The 24,514-nt window shown below is 49.1% G+C and overlaps 1 protein-coding gene across 3 annotated transcripts in view; it reads left to right on the top strand.

Annotated features, from left to right (window-relative positions):
* The window catches only part of PACS2 (phosphofurin acidic cluster sorting protein 2), a 182,922-nt gene that overhangs the window by 55,698 nt on the left and 102,710 nt on the right, over positions 1-24,514 (top strand). For 2 of the 3 annotated variants that reach the window (XM_074960862.1, XM_074960861.1), the window contains exons 3-5: positions 12,761-12,850; positions 21,491-21,616; positions 23,967-24,129. In XM_074960862.1, coding sequence (XP_074816963.1) covers positions 12,761-12,850; positions 21,491-21,616; positions 23,967-24,129 — 379 coding nt within the window. The remainder of the gene's footprint in view (positions 1-12,760; positions 12,851-21,490; positions 21,617-23,966; positions 24,130-24,514) is intronic. The other variant, XM_074960863.1, reaches the window with a different exon arrangement.

Below are 24,514 nucleotides of genomic sequence, written 5' to 3'. Positions count from 1 at the left end.
TTTATACGTACATTGTGTACATACATCAGTGTGCATGTAGGCAGGAGCTAAGCTGGGAAGGAATGGGGTCCATTCCTGGTCTACTTGTAAGCTCAGCCCAACGTACAGGGATTCCTGTCACTGAACAGTGCTTAAGCATTGTTTTGAAAGCCAACACGATTCCCAGGCATAAAACCTCACTAATCTTGAGCTGAAGTTGATTAAATCTGCTGCTGCAGCCAAAAACCCTGCAGAGAACTTAGTAGTTGTCAAAAAAACCCAAAAACGTTAGCCTGAACATTTAAACTTAAAGGGTTCATCTTACAAGAAGACCCAGAATATTCAAATAAAGAGCTATGGATTCAACCAGCTGTCACTGCCACTCTGAGAGCAGCGAGAAACTCTGCTACAATCTCATCTGTGCATGTTGAGGCTGTCAAGTCCTCGTCTCCAGCAGGCCCTAGCAGCTCTGTTGCTATTTGGGGTACCGATTCTGTCACTTCCGCTTTAAATCAGAAAATGTTTCCATCAAATTTCCTTCATCCCCTCCCTTCTCTAACGAACAGGCATCCAAATAGCTTTGTTAGTTCCTCGTGCAATTCCAGAATGATGGAGTTCAGTTCCCAGAACCTCTGTTAGGATATCAGGAAACAGATTTCAGTGCCCCTTATGGGAAGGTGTCTTGAAGTTTGGGGGAGACAGGGCCCTGCACCCTCCACTTCCTGCGATTCACCCGTGACACTCAGCCAGCCAGTAAAACAGAAGGTTTATTAGATGACAGGAACACAGTCCAAAACAGAGCTTGTATGTACAGAAAACAGGACCCCTCAGTGAGGTCCATCTTGGGGGATAGGGAGCCAGACCCTGTTCTGGCCTTCCTCCATTTCCCCAGCCAGCTCCAAACTGAAACTCTCCCACCCCTCCTCTCCTCTCCATCTGCATTTTCACTGACCATTTCCGTCTTAGCCAATTGTTTCCCTGGATTCAAATTCAAATCCTCGGCCATTACAGGAGCAGGGCCTGGATCCTGTCCCAAAGACACACAGTCACCCCCCAACAGGACCGCACAGCCGATATCCTGGAGAACCCAAACTACCAGCCAGCCCAACCCCTCCTGTGACTGCACAGGGATCTGGCCCATAGGCAGGGTGAGGGGCTTCATCCCTGGGACCTTCACCAAGGTCACACAGCCCCTCAGCATCTGGTGAGGCTGCACCACCTGGGGCCTGACAACAGTTCTCTCTGTCCCAGGATCTCGCCACCCCAGGAATGTCTCCTCATTGACCACCACCTTCCGCTCCCACTGGGGGTCTGAGAGGCCTGTGCCCAGGAGAGTCCACGCAGACACATAGGCCAGGGCCAGGAGTGGAAGCCTGTCCACCACCCCACCCATCTGGCTGATGGCATCTATGGCCTTGGGACCCAGCAAGGGAGCTAAATACCACAGCTTTTCTGCAGGGTCCCCCTGGTTCAAATCGCCAGCCTGCTCGAAGGCAGTGAGGTGGGCATCCACATCCTCCCCCCCCGCCCCCCACCCCTTAACTAGGGGCAGCAATTTAGTATCGAGGTTCCCTGCAGTGCTGGCACCCCGGTGTCTATTCCCGCTCACCTCTGGGAAGTCCACTATGCCTCTCCGCTCCACCATCACCAGTTCATGCTGCTGCTGCTTCTCCTGCAGCTCTTTCTTGGGCTCTCGCTGTTTCTCATGGTCCTCTTGCTCCTTTGGACTCCGCTCCAATCCCATCTGTCTCCGATCTCCTGATGGGGAACCTGACTGTGAAGACTCCCGTCTGGTCGGGGACAGGAGTCTTGGGGATGCCTGGCTATAGCTCCAGCTGCTCCCAGATCCTCTTGTAGCCCCATCTGGGTCAGGAATCTGCTCCTTAGAGCAGTCATCGTCCTCCAGCTGCACAATTAACTGTGCTTTGGTGAACTTTCCAATGTGTAACCCTCTCTTTTTGCACAGGTTTACAATGTCCTTCTTAAGGAGATGGTGATAGGCCATCACTTCACTGTTCCCAAGTTGCTGTGGACTCACAGGCCTGTGTGCTCTCAGCTCCCCACGGTTTCCAGGAAGAACCCCTAGTGTGCTAGCCCTTCTCCAGGTCACCACCTCTCTCCCAGGGTCAAGCCGCAGACTCCTCTGCCCCTGAGATTGCTCTCTGCAGTCCCCAGGGGGACCCCATTACTGCAACAGTCCTTCTCTCTTCCAGGGCCAAGCCTCAGGCTCCTCCGCCCCTGAGACTGCTCCCCGCAATCCCCAGGGGGAATCCATTACTGCAACAGTCCTTCTTGCTGGTCACACTCTCCCAGGAGTTAAGCTAAGCATAGCTTCTCCGCCCCCTGAAACCGCTCCTCTCTGAGACTTCAGTACGCCTGGTCCTCATCAATCATCCTTTGTTTTACTGCTCCCCAGTCACTCACTGAAGGAAGCGCCACCCACGGGGTGCAGTACATCCCACCACTGCCACCAGTTGTCACTAAGTTTGGGGGAGACCGGGCCCTGCACCCACCACTTCCTGCGATTCACCGTGACTCTCAGCCAGCCAGTAAAACAGAAGGTTTATTAGACGACAGGAACACAGTCCAAAACAGAGCTTGTAGGTACAGGAAACAGGACCCCTCAGTGAGGTTCATCTTGGGGGTAGGGAGCCAGACCCAGTTCAGGCCTCCCTCCATTTCCCCAGGCAGCTCCAAACTGAAACTCTCCCACCCCTCCTCTCGCCTTTTGTCTCTTTCCCGGGCCAGGAGGCCACCTGATCTTTGTTCTCCAACACCTTCAGTTGGTACCTTTGCAGAGGAGGGGCCCAGGCCATCAGTTGCCAGGAGACAGGGTGTCAGCCATTCTCTGTGCAGACACCATCACACTGGCCCTCTAGGGCTCTGCAACAATCACACACCCTTATCCCACCACCTAGATACTTAAGAACTGCATAGGGGAAACTGAGGCACCCACACAGTATTCAGAGAAAACATTAAGAACACTCCCACTTTGTTACAGAAGGAGCCAAGGGATTTATTGAGCCCCTTCTCACAGGTGAGGAAGGGGCTTGTGGAAAGGGGTTCCAAGGCTCCATAAGCAGCCCCAGAAAGTGTACACATGGGCATGCGTGGTCAGCCCCAGAAAATGTACACATGGGCATGCATGGCATCTGGGGCTCGTATCACTTAGCTCTGTTCCACCGCTCACGCTCCCAAATGATGGTCCTGTCACTTACATGCGCCCTTCCTGAAACTGAGCAGCGTGTGAACTACACACAGAACACCATGGGTGTGCCAAATTTCAGGTCTGAAGAGGCAGCTGTTCTCACTGTAGGGAGTTTTTCCTTAAGTTTAAAAAAGAAAAATCCTGTGGTATAGACAGTAAAACAGCAAAAGTAGCAAATTCCTGGAAAGTATTAAGTATATGGGGGGAAAAGGGCATGATGGAAACAGTTGGAGTACTTCAGGCCCTTGTCACTATAGCATTTGCACACCTCCCAATCTTTAATGTGTTTAACCTCTCAACCCCCTGGTGAGGCAGGGCTATTATCCCAATGTACAGATGGGAAACTGAGGCACAGAGCAACTAAGTGACTTGCTCAAGGTCCTACAGGAAATCTGTGGCAGAGCAGGGACTGGACCCCTACTCTCAAGTCCCAACCTAGAATTGTAACCACTGGACCATCCTTCATCTCATCCATCATTGACCTGGCCTTGCATAATCTCCAGATGGCCTTTGTAGGGGATGTGACAGCTACAGCTACTGCCTTGTATGTGGGTGCCAATGAGCTGACCTTGTACTGTCACCTAATTACCATCCACATTTATTTTGTCCTATGATGAACTAATTGAAGGTGGACCAGTGTCTCTGCAGTGCCACATGCAGTCAGTAGGTTTGTGGTCTTGACATATTTGAATATTCATATGTGCTGATAAAGCTCGTGGTGCACATGAGCTCAAGTTCTTCTTCGAGTGATTGCTCATGCGTATTCCACAATAGGTGTGCGTGCTCGCCATGTGCACTGGTGCCGGAAGTTTTTCCCCTAGCAGTACCCGTAGGGCGGAGCGCCCCCACGACCCCTGGAGTGGCTCCTGCCTGGCGTGGTATAAGGGGAGCTGCGCGCTCCCCTCACCATCAGTTCCTTCTTGCTGCCAGTGAAGGTTTGTCGGAACTGCTCAGCTCCAGCTTTGCTGTAGCTCATCCCCAGAACTGTTCGTTCGTTCAGCGTTAGTACCTGTAGTTAGTTAGCTGTTTAGTTAATTAAGTTAGTCAGTGAGCCCAGGCCGGGGCGTGCCCTGCATCCCGGGGTTTAAGTCCTGCTGCTCTTGTAGGCGTTCTATGCCAAGAAGTGACCCGCACGCAAACTGTTTGCGCTGCTTGGGAGAAACCCATATCCGTGAAAGGAGCAAGATTTGCAAGTCGTTTAAGCCTTGGACCAAAAGAGAAAGGGACATTAGACTCCAGGCCATCCTGATGGAGTCAGTGCTGACCCCGACCCTGGCATGTCTTCAGAACTGGTACCCGGCACTGTGGCGTCAGTACACGGCAACCCTCCGGTGCCATCGACCAGTCGGCACTGCTCCCCATCCATGGGGCAAGCCAAGAGGGCCAGGAAGACTCCCTCTTCACAGCAGCACCGAGGGAAGTCTGGGACTGAGGCTAGGCCCATGTCAGGTAGTCCTTGATCTCCACCAGGCCCCAGGCCTCCGACTCACGTTGCGCAGAGTAGCCCAGCCCCTTTGGAACAGGCCTCTCTGGATGTCCAGATGCTGTCCACTCCTGAAGCCCTCCAGGTGGCCCGGGATGTTATGTCCATGCTGGTGCCCGGAGTGCCTCCGATGTTGGCCCCGTGCTCCAGAGGCAAGCTGCCGCTGGGATCTCCACAGTCGCCTCCGGCCCGGTACTGGTCTCGGTCGAGGAAACGTTCCCAACGCCGATCACCAACCAGCAATTGCTTGGGGCAGTGTCCAGGTGGATTGCCCTCAACGCCGACCAGACTGTCTGGCTGGGTTCCGGCCGGCCGGGACTCGCAGCACCGCTCGTTCTCAAGGAACGAATATCAGCGGGACCGTGGCGGACGTCGCCTTCAGTCCTAGTCTTGGAGAGGGTACCGCAGTCGATCACAGCACGGTTGTTGACGCCGTTTCCTCTCGGACTCCCGCTCCAAGTCTCCGCCAAGATATCGCAGCCCCAGGCATCGATCGCCGGCGTTTCACTGTCGCACGTCCGCTCGTTGAGGCTGTTCGCAGAGCAGCTGTTACCGCCGGTACTGGTCCTCCATGTCGAGATTGCGATCCTGTGGCCATCGTAGATCCCGGCCCTGCCGCTCCTCCTGGTCCAGAGACAGCAGCAGATCTTATACCAGACCAGTCTTTATTCGTAGCTGTCCTTCGATGGGCCAGGCCAGACAACCCAAACAGCTGACCCTGCCGGTGCCACAGCAGGTGCAGTGGCACTGAATGTTTTGGCCAGACCAATGGTACCAGTGGGCACCATGGCCTCCAGTGCAGCCCCAGTGGCAGCTCAGTCTGTGGCCGGAGCTTCGGAGGCACCGTTGGCCTCCCTCTCCAGACTCCCGAGAAAGGAGGCAGTGGGACGTGTGTCTTTGGCACCGTGCCCAGAGTCTGACCAGGTGGCGGAACCTCCCGTGCTGGCCGACACCCAGAGCACCGCACCGGCCTCTTTGCCCCGCCTGGAGGAGACAATTGCGGCCGCGGCCCCACCCCCGCTCCATCCGCAGGAGGACTTCAGGGCCCACCAAGAACTCTTAGAGGGTGGCTGCAAGCCTCCACCTCCAGGCAGAGGAGATGGAGGAGCCCTCAGACTCCCTGTTTAATGTGTTGTCCCCATTGGCACCGGGTAGGGTGGCCTTGTCTCTCCATGAAGGGGTGACTAAGATTTCAAATGCCTGTGGCAAACACCAGCCTCGTTGGTCCCCATCTCTAAAAATGCGGAACGCAAGTACTTTGTACCCGCTGGGGGGCATGAGTACTTGTATACCCACCCGGCGCCCAACTCCCTGGTGGTTAAGTCGGTCAACCGCAGGGAACGGCAGGGTCATCCAGCCCCGAACCCAAAGAACAAAGACTCTTGGAGACTGGAGTCTTTTGGAAGGAAAGGTGATTCATCTTCGAGCTTCCAGTTACGAGTGGCAAACCATCAGGCTCTCCTGGGCCGTTATGAATTCAGTCTGTGGGGCTCCTTGCCCAAGTTTGAGGACTCCCTTCAGGAGCGTGACAGGAAGGAGTTCGAGTGGAGGAAGGGGCAGCGGCTGCTAGGGCGTCCCTACAGGCAGCCTTGGATGGTGCCGACACGGCTGCACGATCAATGGCCTTCGCGGTGCCCATGAGACGGGCGTCATGGCTCCTGCTCTCTGGGCTGTCTGGCGAAGCTCAGTCTTCCATGCAGGATCTCCCATTTGACGGGAAAGCTCTGTTTGCGGAGGAAACAGATACAAGGCTGCATGGCATGAAAAACTCCCACATGACCCTCCAGACTCTGGGCCTCTATGTCCCGTCTCCGGCAAAACCTAAGTTCAAGCCGCAGCAGACTCCCACCCAGGCTGCCCTCCCAAAGTACGAGGCCGCCCATAAGAAGCAGCGGGACTATAAGACATGCCCTCAGAGTCAGTCTCGGCCTGCCCCCCAGCCTGGGTCCTCCAAGGGCAAGCAGGCGGGGAAAAGACATTTTTGACGGGATGCTCGGGGACATCCCACCAGTCGTCATCAGGGATCCACCTCCAATAAAGCTTCCCTTCTCCAACTAGTGGTGTGCTTTCCTCACGGAATGGTCGCAGCTAACCTTGGACCGATGGGTCCTCAACACCATCTCCAGGGTTACACCCTCCAGTTTACTTCCTCCCCGCCCAACCACACCCCCGCCCCTACCCCCCGTGTGGGACCCCTCACACGAAGCTCTGCTCGAGCAGGAGGTGGGGCGGCTCCTAGGTCTAGGAGTGATACAGACGGTGCCTGAGGAGTTCATGAGCAAGGGGTATTGCTCCCGTTATTTCCTTATCCCGAAGGCCAAAGGGGGGCTCAGGCCCATTCTGGATCTCCAAGGTCTGAACCAGTACATGGTGAAGCTCAAGTTCCACATGGTCTCCCTGGCCTCCATCTCCTCCCTGGATCCCAGGGACTGATACACTGCCCTCGATCTACAGGACGCGTACTTCCACATCCACATATTCGAGGGGCACAGGTGCTTCCTCCATTTCGTTGTGGGACAGAATCATTACCAATTCACAGTCCTCCCGTTTGGTCTGTCCACTGCCCCCAGGGTGTTTACAAAATGCATGTCGGTGGTAGCGGCCTACCTCAGATGGCGGGGGGTCCAGATATTTTCGTATCTGGACAATTGGCTTGTCAAGGGCAGCCCCCCCTCCTCTCCCCCCCGGTCGTAGGTGAGGGATCATGTGGCTCTTCTCCTCTTCACATGCACCGCCTTGGGCTTGTGGGTAAACAATACCAAGTCCATGTTAGTCGCGGTCCAACGCATAGAGTTTATCAGGGCGCTCCTGGACGCAGTGTCGGTCAGGGCCTCTCTCCCGCCACACAGATTTGAGACCCTGAAAGCTCTCATCGACTCAGTCACAAGGTTCCTGGTGATAACAGCCAGGGTTTGCCTACAACTCTTGGGTCACGTGTCGGCATGCACGTACGTGGTCCTTTACGCCAGACTCAAGATGAGGCCCCTCCAGCTCTGGTTGGCCTCGAAGTTCTCCCAGGCCACGGACAGGATGGACAAAGTTCTTACCGTGTCAGACTCTGTGATCACCTCCCTACAGTGGTTGTCCGCCCCAAACAACGTGCTCCAAGGGGTACCGTTCAGGGACAGGGCCCCGTCGTTGGAGCTGGTGTCTGACGCGTCGGACCTGGGTTGGGGGGCCCATCCGGGGAACTTTCAGACCCAAGGCCTGTAGTCGGCTCAAGACCTGACCTTACATATAAACGTCAAGGAGCTCAGGGTGGTGTGGCTGGCGTGTATGGCCTTCTGCTCGCACCTGGAGGGCAAGGTAGTCAAGGTCCTCACGGACAACATGGCCTCAACGTTCTATATCAACAGGCAAGGCAGGGCCTGGTCCTCTGCCGCGAAGCCCTCAGGCTGTGGGACTTCTGTGTAGCCCATGACATCCACCTGAAGGTTTTCCATCTACCGGGTGCCCAGAACAAGAGGGCAGATCACCTGAGCAGGGACTTCTCCTCGCAACACGAGTGGTCCCTCTACCCGGAAGTGGCCCACTGGCTCTTCCGAAGGCGGGGAACTCCCCCGGTGGACCAGTTCGCAACTCGGCGGAACCGGCAATGCCCCTGGTGCTGCTCCAGGTTGGGGCCTGGGAAGGGACGCTATCTCCGATGCCTTTCTCCTGTCCTGGTCAGGCCGGCTTCTCTACGCCTTTCCCCTGTTTCCTCTAATCAGGAGGGTCCTGGAGAAGATGAAGACGGACAAGGCCCGGGTCCTCCTGATTGCTCTGGTGTGGCCCAGGCAGCACTGGTACAGGACCTTCACGGGCCTGGCGGTAGCTCCGCCGTGGCCGTTGCCACTCCACCCAGACCTGCTCTCTCAGGACCCGGGCCGCCTCCTCCACCCCAACCTGCTGGCTCTTCACCTCATGGCGTGGCTGCTCAATGGTTAGGTAGAGAGGAAAGGATGTGTTCAGAGCAGGTTCAGTGCGTTCTCCTCGAAAGTAGATGGCCCTCCACTCGCCGTGCTTATTAGGCAAAGTGGTCCCGGTTTTCTAGGTGGGTGGCGGATCAGGGTGTCTCCCTGGTGACTGCCCCGATCCAGCTTATCCTTGATTACCTCCTCCACCTTTGAGAACCCAGGGCCTGGCGCTCTCGTCAGTCAATGTGCACCTGGCAGCCATATTGGCCTTCCATCTGCTGGTGCAAGGGCACAGGGTATTTTCCCATGCTATGACTGGCCAGTTCCTTAAGGGTTTGGACTATCTTTTTCCGTATTCTAGTCCCCCTGGTCCCGCAGTCGGACCTAAACGTCGTGTTGGCTCGCCTCACGGGGCCACCGTTTGAACCACTGGCCACATGCTCCTGGTCTCACCTCTCATGGAAGGTGGCCTTCCTGGTTGCAATCATGTCGGCCAGGCGCATCTCAGGGCCCTGACCTCCAAACTGCCGTACATGGTCTTTCATAAAGACGAGGTCCAGCTCGGCCCACACCCCGTGTTCCTCCCGAGGGTGGTCTCTGCCTACCACATGGGTCAGGACATTTTTCTACCGGTCCTCTGCCCCAAGCCTCATGCGTCCAGTGAGGGGAGCGCTGTCTCCACACTCTCGATGTGCAGCAGGCTCTGGCTTTCTACCTCGAGTGGACCAAGCTGTTCAGAAAGTCCTCGCAACTGTTCGTCTCCTCGGTTGAGCATGCGAGGGGCCAGCCGATTTCCACCCAGCAGCTTTCCAATCGGATCACTTCGTGCATCCGTTCCTGTTATGAGCTGGCGGGGGTTCCCCCGCCACCCAATGTGAGGGCACGCTTGACTCGGGCGCAGGCCTTGTCGGCTGCCTTCATGACCCACGTCCCCATCCAGGACATTTGTAAGGCTGCCACGTAGTCTTCGGTTCACACGTTCACCTCGCACTATGCGATTGTCCCCCAAACCAGGGATGACGCCGGGTTTGGCAGGGCTGTCCTCCGTCCTGGGAACTTGTGAACTCCTACCCACCTCCAACAGATATAGCTTGGAATCCCGTATTGTGGAATACACATGAGCAATCACTTGAAGAAGAAAAGACAGTTACCTTTTCCGTAACTGGTGTTCTTCGAGATGTGTTGCTCATGCCTATTCCACATCCCACTCTCCTTCCCCTCTGTCAAAGTTGTCTGGCAAGAAGGAACTGAGGGTAGGGGGAGTGTGCAGCTCCCCTTATACCACGCCAGGCAGGCGCCACTCCAGGGGCCGCAGGGGGCACTCCCCCCCTACGGGTACTGCTAGGGGAAAAATTTCCGGCACCGGTGCACGTGGCGAGCACGCACGCGTATTGTGGAATAGACATGAGCAACACATCTCGAAGAGCACCAGTTACAGAAAAGTAACTGTCTTTTCCTGATATGAAGGCCGTTTTCAGATGTCAGTGATATCAGATCTCCAAGTGCATGAGCTTTCAGTCTAGTGACTTAATCCTTTTTTTTATAAAGAGAATTGCAAAGATATGGTGTTACAAACACATCCTTGATTCCTTCCAAAGGGCATGACAAAATTCCATCTTAACTAGCCCATCTTTGCCAGCCTGTCCCCGTCCTGGGGAGACCCTTTTCGACCGTTGTTCAACAGCATTTCCTGAGACTTTATCAGACATTCAGGTCCCTTTTGTCTGCTTTGAATACAGTGGTGTATTCAGGAGGCAGCTGTGTTGCTCCTTTATTATATAGCCACTGTGTGGCATAACAAATAAAGCCGCTCTGTCACAACTAGAAGGAGCTCTGGTACTGACAGAACATCAGTGTTGCTAACTGTCATGGTTGCAGGGCTGGGTGCCCCTCTCCCTTTTCTCAGCTGAGTGCACACCCTCAGGTGTCAGGCCTCTTGCCTTTACTTCTCTTGGGGTGGAATTTTTCAGTTTTCCCTTTCTTAGAGCAAGCCCTGGGATACAGCCCCATGGGCATCCACCAATAACCTACAGGTCTGACTGAGTTCAGACACCTGCAGTTCTTCCTTCAGGACTCTGACCAGTTGTATACAGAGACCAGACAGACTTCTTAAAAATCCAAGTAGTGTTTAACGGTAGAAACAAACTATTCAGGGAGGATTTTAAAACTGTCTACATGTACGTCCCCTGCCTCAAGGCTTGCAGTCCCCAGGTGGTACAGCAGGCAAACCTACCTTCTTCAGACAGCCCTGACTGAATAGCTGGCTTTGTCTGGTTTCCCCTGAAAAATGATCCCCTCTCTTGAGGGTCCCTTTTAAACCCTGCATAGTTCTTCTGTGTTCCTGGCCTTTGGCCCTTCCGTAGGCTCCCCAGGAATCGAGCCGGAGTCTTTGGAGATAATAGCTCTGCCACTGCTCCTTAGCAGCCCTGAGGTGTTTGCTGTAGCGTAGCTTATCTTGAGCTCTTTTTCCTTCCTGCTTATTTTTGCTGACAGTTCCCTATAGAGTTGCACGAATATAGTCACATAGTTAGCATGCACTATTCATACATTATTAGTGGTGCTCCGAATCAGTCACATCAGCTCTCCCAGTCGTATTGCAAGTCTGTGTTTCTCTTAAAGCCCCAGCCGCCAAAGTCATTTGATTAGGTGAGAATCTCAGCTTTCATTTTAAAAGTTAATTTATATCTTTAATGGTTGCAGAGGAGCTGGTAAACCTGACCTAAGGACTCAAAACCCAGCAGGCAGATAAAAAGAAGCCTCTATTTATTGGCTTAAAAATAAAAAAATATAATTTTAAAAAGAATCACGTTTGAACATTTGGGGCTGGTGCTGCAGAAATATTGCTGTATGCCACTACTGTATTACTAACTGCAAATCTGTCCAAATCCCCCAATGGCCAAGTACTTTGCTTTCATCTGGGTAGGTTTTTGTTGGAGGAGAGCACAGTCACTCTGTTACTGGTATGCTCACAGCATAAACACAGACAAGTTAGATACAAAGGGGTTCTTGCTGGAAGGCTGCAGTATAGCACAATATTTTTCTTAGAATTCAGAACAGGAACACGTAAGAACCCAAAGCCAGAGCAACAAAGTGGGATACTCCTGAAAACAGACACAACTCACCTCCACTTTACTGTGAACTGTCTGTAGACTCACTGCTGCTGATCCTAGATTGTGCGCTTCCCTATGGAGCCCCCCAGCCTGGCAGCAGGACCAAGAAACCCCCCAGAAATTTCAAGTGACAGCTTAGTTTTAAGTTTTCCATACACTACTGCTATAATCACTTTGCCCATAGATCCCTAAGGAGGTGTTCCCATATCCTCAATAAATGGTACTAGTCTGGGTGCTCCCACCATGCGGCACATGAGCCATTCCTGCAGCTACCTCTATTTCTTTCAGATGAGGCCTCATCTCCCCTTTATTGGCATCCGTAATGGTTGTTTGAACAAGCCTCCCTCCCTGAACAGGGAGCCCACTTCACTTGCAGACTGTCTGCTGCTCAGCATCCTAGAGCCCCACTGTGTCCCTGCTTTGCTGGGAGAAGCTGCTGCTTGCCTTGGTGTTGCCTGGTATAGAAATGGGTTTGGCAAAAGGGGAGGCAACACAAGGGGAAGAGTGGCTGGGGGACAAGGTGTAGATTGTGTCAGGGAGCAGAGCAGGACTAGCTTCAAGCTGGACTAGCTTCAGCTTCCATCCAGCAGCACCATACAGTAGAACCTCAGGGTTACAAACACCAGAGTTACAAACTGACCAGTCAACCACACACCTCATTTCGAACCGGAAGTGGGCAATCAGGAAGTAGCAGAGACTGGGGGCGAAGCAAATCCAGTACAGTACTGTGTTAAATGTAAACTACTATAAAAAAGGGAAAGCAGCGTTTTTTTTCCGCATAGTAAAGTTTCAAAGCTGTATTAAGTCAATGTTCAGTTATAACTTTCCAAAGAACAACCATAATGTTTCGTTCAGAGTTACGAACGTTCGAGTTATCAGCAACTTCCATTCCTGAAGTGTTTGGAACATGGAGGTTCTACTATCTTTTCACCACAAACCCTGCTGTCTGCGAGAGTGCCCCCTATTGATTGCGTCCAAACTTTGGCAATGAGCCAGGTTGCACTAGCCAGTTCCCAAAGGGTGAAAGGAACAAGCCGGGACTAATACTCAGACCTTTACTTGACCAGGTTTTCTTTCTGTGTAGGGCTCGAAGCGAATACTACGGTCTCATGAAATTGTGCTGCCACCAAGCGGACATGTGGAAACCGAACTTGCACTAACTTTTTCACTACAGGTAACATAGTAACAAAGTCCAAAGTGAATGTGCTCATCTGATTTTTGCATTAAACCAAGTTCTGATGTATTTGTTTTAACAAGTCTTCATGTAAATGTTCCTCTGAAATAATTATAGGCAGTTCTGGCAATGGCACCTGTAGTCAACGCTTTTTCATTATAAGCTAAAAAGCCATTTGGGTTGAAATTTTCCATGTGATGGAGTTTCTGCCTCAGGCTGAATATTTTGGGACATTTCAGCAGAAATGGTCCAGCCACTTCCAAGAGCAAGAGTGGAGAAAAATAGCTGGTCTTGCCAATGTTAAATTCTTACAGCTGATTTGAGGAGCTCTAGCACCTCCATGCTTTGGAGCAAAGATTTGAAACTTGACAGGGCTAGCATTGGAGTGGGAGGTACAGTTTTCTGTTCCTGTGGAAATCAATTGGATATTGGCAAATTGTAAGCTTCTGAAAATGGTAGTTTCCATATCCTTAGTGGAGTTTGAGGCTGGGATCTAAAAATCTCTGAAAATTGTCGGTACATGCTCAGTACAAACCCCCAGAATGCACAGAGAATGTCCTGCGCAGCAGCAGCAGCAGCGTTCCCTCCAGCAGAAATGCAGAATGTCCTGCGCTGGGGTATATGACATTATCCTTCCCCTGCATGCAGTCTGTTACCTAGCTTGGATCTCATGCATCCAGGAGTGCTGCAGGGCTGAAAAACTTCCCCTTCAATTGCTGCTCCTGGTTGCTGGGGCTGTTGCAGGCACAGGTGCTAGGCAGAGCAGGAAGGCTTTTTTCTGTGCTTCCATTGCTCTCCTTGCTAGCATCCAGGTAACGTGGAGGGAGAAGGAAGAAGGGGCAGGCCTGGGGATGAGGGGGAGCAGGATTAGGAGTCAAGCAGTCTATGGGCGATGAATAGAATGAAGAAAGCCATTTAATGGGAGCAGCTGCCTCAGGCTGGCCTGCCCTTTTCTCTCCTCCATCTCCAAAATCCTCCAGCATTCTTCTCCACAGTTGCTCCTGGGGTGGCTTTGGATTTCCCACTAGCTTTTTCAGGATCCCGCATCACCACCTTCTGCTAGGTATGAGGGATGGGCTCCTTTCTCCTCTCACGCTCTTCCTACTGCTCTGGGGTACCCTTGTGGGAGAATAAGTGACTGCTCCTCAGTGACAAGGAATGCAACACATGGAACAGCAGCCTCCTGGCTGGGAGCTGGCAGGAGGCCATGAGGTCTAGTCCAGCTCTTCCACTGACTGCTGTTAAGTCTAGGCACTCAATTGCCCTTACCACAAACCAGGCCTCTACCTTAGACTAGTGTCATCCCCCACATTTTACAGAAGGGGGTAACTGGGAGGCTGCATAAAATCCCCTTCTGCTAGAGTCAGGAGTGGAAGCTGCTTTAAAACTGCTTTAGAACAGGAGGAAAACAAGAACCACAGGCGCACACAAAGAGTTCTCTGATTGTTAGTCACTTGGCAACTTCGGATTCTGCAAATGCTATGCTTGCTTTTAAAAAATAAAGCTCTTGCCTTTTCCCTTTTATGGGAAACATTAGCTTGGCCACCTTTCCAGGGGTAGCTCAGTGGGAGTTTCGCCTAAGGAGCACTAAAATAGGGCCCTCACCTAGCTCTGCCAGTGCACGACGCTATAAATTAATGGTAGATCGATATTAGATCTTGCCTTTTTGCCGAGATTAGACAAATCTGGCTTCCTGGGGATATAGGGATGCAGGTCTCCTGCTCTAACCACTGGATGTGCTGCCTCTGATCTTCCGCATGCGGAAAATGAGGATGGAGGCTTGTTTGCTATGGGCGAATTGCACTCTTAAGGGCTGAGAGTGGTCCTTGTGGTGAAGACAGCATGCCCTAAGCATAGCAAAGTGCAGGCTAATGAGACTCAGAAATGTTGCTAATCTGGAATAGCCCCATTTGGGGAATGCTTGGAAGTTTTGTTTTTTTCAAAGTTGCTGAACTGTTTGGCTAGAAAGAAATAAGGTCCCAGTACAGTGAGGTCTGGACAACAGATAGGGTCTTTCATACTCCAAAAGCAGTTAAACCCTGTGCTACACATGGGTAACGGGAGCAGAGGGAATGGGGATAACTGTGATAGTGCTTTTGTCATCTGTTGCCTGAGAATCCTGGGAGCTGCCAAGCCGAACTGAGACATTGAGATAGGTGCTTACCTAGCCCTTCCCTGATACAGGCTGGGTTAAATGGGGCCTAGCTGCCAAACAAGTTTTCACGGCAGAGTGAGTAGAGGCAGCAAAGCTGTAGCTCAAGAATAAAATAACATGCAGCTCTGAGAATTTTTCTTCCAGTTGTTGGCTAACTTTAGATGCCCAGTCTTGCAGCAAACCAGATCTCCCGAGGTGATTAGGGGTGAAGTGAGACACACTCCCTCACCCCATTCCACTAGGAGCAAATGCTTTTACCTCACATAGCTGGCTAAGCATATGGTTTTCTAGAACTTCCAGTTACCCAATAGCTGGAGGCAGGATTTGGCTTCTCTTCAGTCTGCATTAATACGTGCACTCAGTTAAGAGAACTATAGCTATCAGGGAAATAGGCAGCGGTGAGCACACTCTAAATCTTCCACTTCCTCTGCACTTGAGGTTTCTCCTCTTTACTTCTCTGATTGACTTGCAGCATGTATCTTTCGGACATCTCATGGATGCACTGAGTTTTAATTTACCCTTCTAGCTTAGAACACACCACCATTTAAAATGTGGAGTTGTAACATGTAGAACACTGTCCTACGGTCCGTCAGGGTCAATTTGCATTGACGTGTTTGGGAGTTCAGTCTGAGCAAGGACTGCAGAACTGTGCCCTAGACACTTAGACTCACTGTGTTTAAGGTCAGAAGGGACCATTGTGATCATGTAGTGATTCTAGTCTGACCTTCTGCATGTTGCAGGCCACAGAACCTCACCCACCCACTCCCGTAATAGACCCTTAACCTCTGGCTGAATTACTGAATCCTCAGATCATGGTTTTAGACTTGAAGTTATAGAGAATCCACCATTTACACTAGTTTAAACCTGAAGTGACCCATGCTGCAGAGGAAGGCGAAAAAACCACGGGATCTCTGCCAGTCTGACTGAGGGAAAATTCCTTCTTAACCCCAAATATGATCCTGAGCAGGTGGGAAAAAATTCTCTAACTCAGAGCCCTCCCCCTCTAGTGCCCTGTCTCTAGCAGTTGGGGATTTTGAGCTTTTATGAAATGAAACAGGAGAGGCAAGTGTGATGCAGTGAGAACTGGTCACTGAGACAAGGTGAGCTTCTCATAGATTACATGAAGGATTTGTGGTGGTATGCACAGCGATGTGTGGGATGTCTTTCTGAAATGGCATAGTAGGATTTTAATGACAGGCACCAATTGTCTTTTAATTAGATGACAGCTTGAAGGTACTTTGTCTCTGAGCTAATAACCACAGCCTGGGCTAGATAAAGGCCAAAACCTAAGGCCACGATCTTTGAGAGACTTCCTAGGCTGAGGGTTGTTGGCCCAAATGCCAATACTGATCCTGGGAACACCTTAAGTTATGTAATGCCATCAGTCTCCTGACCTGTGCGCCTTGCCCAGCTCTTGTACCCTTCACTGTTCTGATTTGCTCCTGCTCTGAAACTCCCTAGAGCCTAGAAATTAACCCAGGATTCCTTTGTCTCACCATTCCTCTGCTGTCAGCAAATGTGAGCGAAACCCACTGGCAAAGTGTCCCATCCCCCTCTAGAGCTGATCCAGAGGATGGCAATTTATTACTGTTAGTCATTTGTTCAAGTTGCAGAGGTCTGTTTGATGGATCTAAAGTTCCAACCTACTGGTGACCCACGCTGATATCAATAGGATGCCACATGATGGATCTTCCTTTTCCCAGTTTTGCTTTTTAAAACCTAGGAAATTATACTTACACACAAACATGCTACATTAAAAGAACATTCAGGTTGCAAATTCAAGCTCTCAAAATTTAGGATATGCCTGAACTCAGGGGGACTGGTTTAGGGTTACACAGGCCCATCTATTATATATTTTTAGTCTCTTATTATTTTTCTGCAGCATCCCTGCTTCATTCAGTGCCCAGGATGGATGGTGCTCTCGGGATGAATCAGGGGTGTGTAACGAAGGAGGCTGTTGTCTATAGGACCTCTACCTCAGTTATTGCAGAAATTTGAAGGTGTGTGGTGAATGAGGCAGGGGCAGGAAATCTGGGTTAGTGCAGCTGAATGCTGCCCTGGAAAGTTGGATTCTATCCTTTCCTCTGCCACAGAGTTGCTGGGCAAGTTGTTTAAGACGTGATCTCTAATGATGATCCTCATTTTCTTGGTGCCTCACTTGAACTCTGTGGTCTGATTTGCAGAAATGCTTTGAATGTATGAAGTATGTATGTATAATGCTAAGTGCTCTGAAAAATCAGGTCCTAGGGATCTCAAATTGGGCACCTAAAATTCGTGGATACTCTTGACCTTAGTTTCCTGGTGCCTCAGTTCCCCATCTGTAAAATGGAGATAATAGCACTGTTCATTTCACAAAAGTATTGTGAAAATAAGTTCATTATAGTATCTGAGTGTTTCACATACATTAGTGATGAGCACCATAGAAAAGCCCACAAGGCAATTAATAACTGTATTTTCAGAGTAGGGTTTGAATAGTGTGGCCCAGGGCTAATTTACTGCATGCATTGAGCAACAAGGGAAAAACACTGTGTGGCTGCTCATTCCGTGAGCAGAGTCCATCCTGTGCACTGAATGTGTCACAGTAGAAAAATTTGCAAAAAGAAAAGGAGTACTTGTGGCACCTTAGAGACTAACCAATTTATTTGAGCATAAGCTTTTGTGAGCTACAGCTCACTTAAAAATTATGTGATCATGTATTTAAAGACTGTATCATAATGCATATGCCCAGGCAGGTCAAATGCTTGACTTTGCAACCTGGCTGTTCTTGTAACATAGTTCTTTTGTGTGCACTATATTGTTATGTGAGAAGGTGCTTTCCCATGTGTATAGACTCCATTTTAAATATGTTTATTGGTTCATAATAAAACTGGATCTTGAGTACTGATTGAAACACACAAACTCTTGGGGCCCAGCCTTTCTAGAACATGTGAATCACAAGGAGTTTTGCTGGGTATCCCGCCTCCCCTGGATCTCAGTGTCGGACACTTCAGAAAGGAAATTCCTATAGACGATACCTGGCCCTGAAGTGAAGGCCAAGAGTTCTCAGCAGGAACAGCCATGTAGTTACTAAAAACAAAACCCAAACGTTGGAAGCCCAGGGTATTAATCCTGACGGCACCTCAATCACGCTGTCTGGCCTTGCTGGTGATGACAGGACACAACTCTGACACCCTGAAGAACAAGCCAGACTCTGGCAGGCCTGTCAGCACTTGTGAGGTCGGGACTGGCTCTTGAGAGAGAACCATTGGGTGATTAGTAGGGCTGTCAAGTGATTAAAAAAATTAATCACAGTTAAACAATAAGAGAAATCCAAAATATTTAAATAAATGGCAGTTTTCTACATTTTCAAATATATTGATTTCAATTACAACACAGAATACACAGTTGACAGTGCTCACTTTATATTATTATTTTTGATTACAAATATTTGCACTGTAAAAAACCAAAAGAGAATAGTATTTTTCAGTTCACCTAATACAAGTACTGTAGTGCAATGTCTTTATCATGAAAGTAGAACTTACAAATGTAAAATTATGTAGGAAAAAACCTGCATTCAAAAATAAAACAAACAGTGTAAAACTTTAGAGCCTACAAGTCCACTCAGTCCTACTTCTTGGTCAGCCAATCACTCAGACACGTTTGTTTACTTTTGCAGGAGCTAATGCTGCCTGCTCCTTGTTTACAATGTCACCTGAAAGTGAGCACAGGCATTCTCATGGCACTTTTGTAGCCAGTGTTGCAAGATATTTACATGCCAGATGCGCTAAAGATTCATATCTCCCTTCATGCTTCAACCGCCATTCCAGAGGACATGCTCCCATGCTGATGACGGGTTCTGCTCAATAACAATCCAAAGCAGTACCACTGATACATGTTCATTTTCATCCTCTGAGTCAGATGTCACCAGCAGAAGGTTGATTTTCTCTTTTGGTGGTTTGGGTTCTGTAGTTTCCACATCTCAGTATTGCTCTTTTAAGACTTCTGAAAGCATGCGCTGCACTTCGTCCCTCTCAGATTTTGGACGGCACTTCAGATTCTTAAACCTTGGGTCGAGTGCTGTAGCTATCTTTAGAAATCTCACATTGGTACCTTCTTTGCGTTTTGTGAAATCTGCAGTGAAAGTTGCAGTGTTCTTAAAACTGGGTGCTGGGTTATCATCCGAGACTGCCATAACATGAATATATATGGCAGGATATGGGTAAAATAGAGCAGGAGGCATACAGTTCTCCTCCAAGGAGTTCAGTCACAAATTTAATTAACACATTTTTTTAATGAGCATCATGAGCATGGAAGCATGTCCTCTGGAATGGTGGCCAAAACATGAAGGGGCATACGAATGTTTAACATCTGGCAAGTAAATACCTTGCAATGCTAGCTTAAAAAGTGCAATGCGAACGCCTGTTCTCACTTTCAGTTGACGTAAATAAGAAGTGGGCAGCATTATCTCCTGTAAATGTAAACAAACTTGTTTGTCTTAGCGATTGGCCGAACAAGCAGTCAGATTGAGTGGACTTGTAGGCTCTAAAGCAGGGGTGGGCAAACTACAGCCCACGGGCCACATCCGGATAGCCAGCCAATTTTATCCAGCCCTTGAGCTCCTGCTGGGGAGCAGGATCTGGGGCTTGCCCTGCTCTCGTGCTCCAGCTGGGGAGTGGGGTCGGGGGGCGCTCCACATGGCTACCAGAAGCAGCAGCATGTCCCCCCTTTGGCTTCTACACAAAGGGGGAACCAGGGGGCTCCGCATGCTGCCCCCACCCCAAGCGCTGCCCCCGCAGCTCCCATTGGCCGGGAACATCAGCCAATGGGAGCTGCAGGGATGGTGCCTGCGGACAGGGCAGCATGCAGAGCCACCTGACTGCGCCGCTGCATAGGAGTTGGAGTGGGGACATGCTACTGCTTCTGGGAGCTGCTGGAGGTAAGCGCCACCCAGAGCCTGCATCGCTGACCCCCTCCTGGGCCCCAGTCCCAGCCCTGATCCCCCTCCCGCCCTCTGAACCCCTCGATCCCAGTCTGGAGTACCCTCCTGCACCCCAAATCCCTGCCGCTCCCCAGAGCCTGCACCCCCAGCTGGAGCCCTCACCCCCTCTCACACCCCAGCTCAGATCTCCCTTGTGCCCTCTGAATCCCTCAATCCCAGTTCGGAACACCATCCTGCACCCCCAGCTGGAGCCCTCACCTCCTCCCCCATGCCATGCCCCAACTCCCTGCTCCACCTTCTGAACCCCTTGGTCCCAGCCTGGAGCACCCTCCTACACCCCAAACCCCTCATCCCCACCCCAGAGCCCGCACCTCCAGCCGGAGTCCTCACCCTTCCCGCATCCTAACCCTCTGCCCCAGTCCGGAGCCTTCTCCTGCACCTTTAACTCCTCATTTCTGGCCCCACCCCAGAGCCCTCACCCCCTCCTTCAAGCCCAACCCCAATTTCGTGAGCATTCATGGCCCACCATACAATTTCCATACTCAGTTGTGGCCCTCGGGCCAAAAAGTTTGCCAACCACTGCTCTAAAGTTTCGGTTTTGAGTGCAGTTATGTAACAAAAAATCTACATTGGTAAGCTGCACTTCCACCATAAAGAGATTGCACTACAGTACTTGTATGAGATGAATTGAAAAATACTATTTCTCTTTATCATTTTTACAGTGCAAATATTTGTAATAAAAATATAAAGTGAGCACTGTACACTTTGTATTCTGTGTTGTAATTGAAATCAATATATTTGAAAATGTAGAAAAACATCCAAAAATACTTAATAAATTTCAGTTGGGATTCTGTTGTTCAACAGTGCAATTAAAACTGTGATTAATCTTTTTTGAGTTTATTGCGTGAGTTAACTGTGATTATTCAACAGCCCTAGTGGTTACACAGATCTCTGCACTCTTGCAAATAGCTGTCAGCAAGACAGAGCACAGGGATTCAGTTTGTCTACTGAGAAATAACCATGAGGACGTTGTGCGCACAAAACTCCTGCCATTCAGGAAGTTGCTTACATGAGAAATAAACGTACAGTTGAGGATCAGGCTTCCCTGTGCTGTGATTGGCTGGGCCAGTTCCTTTCTTGTATAATGGACATAGGTCAATTGAGGTTTACGCGAACAGATTTCCCTTCCCAGCCACCCAGACAAGCTCATGTTCTGTTAGAGACCCATTGAAAGCACTTCTGCAGAGCTGTGTTTGTAAGATGAGTAATTATTTTGGATTCTTCAGTGTTGTGAGGGCAGAACGAACAGAGTGGTGAAAAGAGAATGTTTGGCTGTAAAAACTGGCCAAGAGTGTTCAGTCAGAAGTACCTAAAGCTTGGCCTTCCTGGGAACCAGTGCAGAGTAGTAGAACAAAAGATTAGATGAACTGTAAACATCTTTAAAAGCACTGGGACTGGGCGAGGTATTTAACTTTAAGGAGCAAAAGTGTGTGTCAGCTGTAAACGGGGTAGCTGGGAGCTAGTGGCAAGAAGTGTAACGTTTTTTCAAATTGTATTCTGACTTCAGTATCCTCACTTCTTGAAAAGAGAAGGCAACAAGCTTCAGATCATGCTGCAAAGGAGGAAGCGATACAAAAACCGAACGATTCTGGGCTACAAGACTTTGGCAGTGGGCTCCATCAACATGGCCGAGGTAGATGTTCATCAACACAACTCAAAGCGTTCGGATGGAGTCAGCCAGCATATGCCTTCTATCCTCAGTTTAAATCCCAGGCTACCATTCTTTTCTGAGAAAAGTACCTAGATGGCTTTCATGTGTGTCTCGCTTTTCAAGTGTACCAAGATTTATAGGGCAAGAGTGTTAATGGAAATAATATAAAGTAATAAATGCTATGTATTTTCTATAAAATGTAAGCAGGAAAACCAAGGGCTGGCTTATTTCTCTTATGGTTTTTAAGGTTCAGGCTCAGTTTCAAGTACTTTGCCCAAATATGCTATCGCTCCCCTTGTCTTTAAAACATGCTTTGGCATGAGAGAGTTTAAGCACTTCTAATAAGTATTCTTAAAAAATAATGCACAAGAACAGTCAACCAAAGATGCAGTAAATTAGTTCAATTGAGCTAACATCTGTCTGTTTCTTGAATTCTTGAACATAAATAGCACATTTTTATCTTACTCCATCCAAATACATTAAGGTTGCAAAGTCAAGCATTTCAAAGTTAGGAAATGCTGAAATCAAAGTAGCCTATGCAATCTTAATTCTGCCCCTTTCTGCATGTGCATGATGATAGTTCACCATGATTGTATAATTTCCACCATTTTCAGTTGGGCTGTTCAGGTATTGAAATCTTGAGTTTTACTTTTTATGGTCATTCTTGTTAATACAACTTGATTTCTTGAATGTTCATGGAAAGCAATGACCAAAGGAAGCTGACTTTTTCAACTTTGAATCAGCAGTTGTGGGAGATGCTTATGGTATCCACTGAACTTCAGTTAGCTTCACACTAATTCTTTTATTCCCTAATCTACGCAGCTGTGTACTTGTGAATATTAAAAATATAGTGTTAGAAGCATTGTGTAGAAGAAACCTGCCATACTACACTTAGCATAGAAATCTTCCAGAAAATATCATTCCATAAATTTAGTTCCATCAGTGGAGAATTTATTGCAAAATGAAATGGTTTAACACTGAAATGGTGCTAGGTTGTTGTGATATTAGATAATTGATTGATTTTATCTACAAATTATTTATTTTGTGCAAACTGAGCTTTTAAACGGAAATACTCTTTCACTTCTGCATTTGAGTTTGTTAAATCCTAATTTTTGACCTTTTTGTCTGTCTTGTATCATGTTTGGTTCATTGTTAATAATTGGAAATTAAACACTAAAAAATATGAGCAGCACTCAAGTAAGCTCACCAGCATCTCTCTTTAAAATGTTAAGCATTCACTGTTGAAATATAATACTTTTTCTTACTGTTTTGTCACTTCTGACAGCAGAGGATATGAAAATGCTAAATATTTATGAAGTATTTGCAATGTGTTTGAATCTAAAAGAGGATGTCAGCTGGAATTTTTTTGAAATTCACTAACTTAAAAAACATCCAGTTTCTGATAGAGCACCCTATAAATAGTACGTCCTGGAATTTTTAGTTCCTTAATTTTTACAAGAGTTTTTCTTCTCCCCGCTGATGTCAGATGCAAAATTGAACAGATAGGTTAAGGGTAGGAGGGGTAGACTGGTGAGTCACCAACACAAAGGTGGCCAATTGAAGCTTTGAGTGGATGAGGTCACCCAGGGGGAAAGTGGAGAATAGAAGGGGGCCAGATATAGAGTCCTGAGGAACACTGATAAAGACCAGGAGGGGAGGCACGACTGAAAGGGCTTTGGATGGGTGGGAAGAGCACAAGAGGGACAGTCTTGGAAGCCTAGAAGAGAATCTATAGGAGGAAGGTATGATCATCATCATGTTGAAGGTTGCAAAGAATGGAGAAGCAAATTCCATTTTTTATAGAACCACAAAGATGTCCCTTTGTCTGTGCTTTCACCAGTTCTCATTGTCACATCTAGGTTGCCAGCTGTTTGGGGCAGGAACTTGCTTTTTTCACTTTGTTCTGTAAAGCACCTAACGTGCTTGTCCAGGGAAAGGTCACTGTGGATGGTTTCTGCAGCTGGTTTTAAAGTAAATCTGGAGGGTTTTTTTGTTTGGGAGTTCATGAGAGTTGGATAACTTAATGATCACTAAAATTAGTACCCAGGCAAGCTAACAGAATAATAATGAGGGTAATCCAATAACATGCTTCAGTGTGATCTGATCACTTGTCAAACTGAAATCTTCTGTCCCTGCCACTTCCTTGAGTTGATAGCCAAGTAAATTCTGAAATAGCATTAAATAGTGTCTATAACTGGTTGTTCTTCTAGACCCAGGCATTTGAGCCTTCTTGCATACCCAGAGTAACTCATTAAAGAACTCTTCCAATATTAGTGGATGGGAATCAGGCCCACAACATTTAAATATAAGACTGTTACTTCCCCAATCCCAGGTGATGCAGCACCCGACTGAAGGAGGCCAGGTTCTGAGCCTTTTCAGTAACATCAAGGAAGCCACAGCCAAAGTAGCAGAGATCTGGATCTTCTCACTGTCTAGTCAGCCAATAGACCATGAAGACAGCACTATGCAGCCTAGCCAGAAGATGAAGTCCACAGGTAAAGATATGCCCTCTATTGAACTTCAGCCCATCTATTTCCTCTTCCGTCTCTTCCCTTCCTTTTTCCCGAAAGCCCACCTGGTTGGAAGCTGCCTCAACTTACATTTTTGTGATATAAATACAACAGAAAAAAACTAAACAAGCTGGCCTTGTCTTTGCCACCATCTTGCTCGCTTCCCCACCATGTCAAATCCCCTTCTCCATCCCTCCACTTGGTCTCTTCAGATAGCATGTGCTTTCAGGCATGGACTGCCTTATGTTTGTAAAGTGCCTGTCCCAGTGGGGCCCTGGTCCTGCATGGGGCCTTCAAACATCACAAATAAAGTGCCACTTCCTGCATTTTGCTGATAACCAAATAGCTTCAAGGAGGGCAGGGCTTGGAA

The sequence above is a fragment of the Natator depressus genome, chromosome 8 (genome assembly GCF_965152275.1).
Source record: "Natator depressus isolate rNatDep1 chromosome 8, rNatDep2.hap1, whole genome shotgun sequence".
In the NCBI taxonomy this organism is placed as follows: Eukaryota; Metazoa; Chordata; order Testudines; family Cheloniidae; genus Natator; species Natator depressus.
This window is presented reverse-complemented; position numbering and strand designations above follow the sequence as displayed.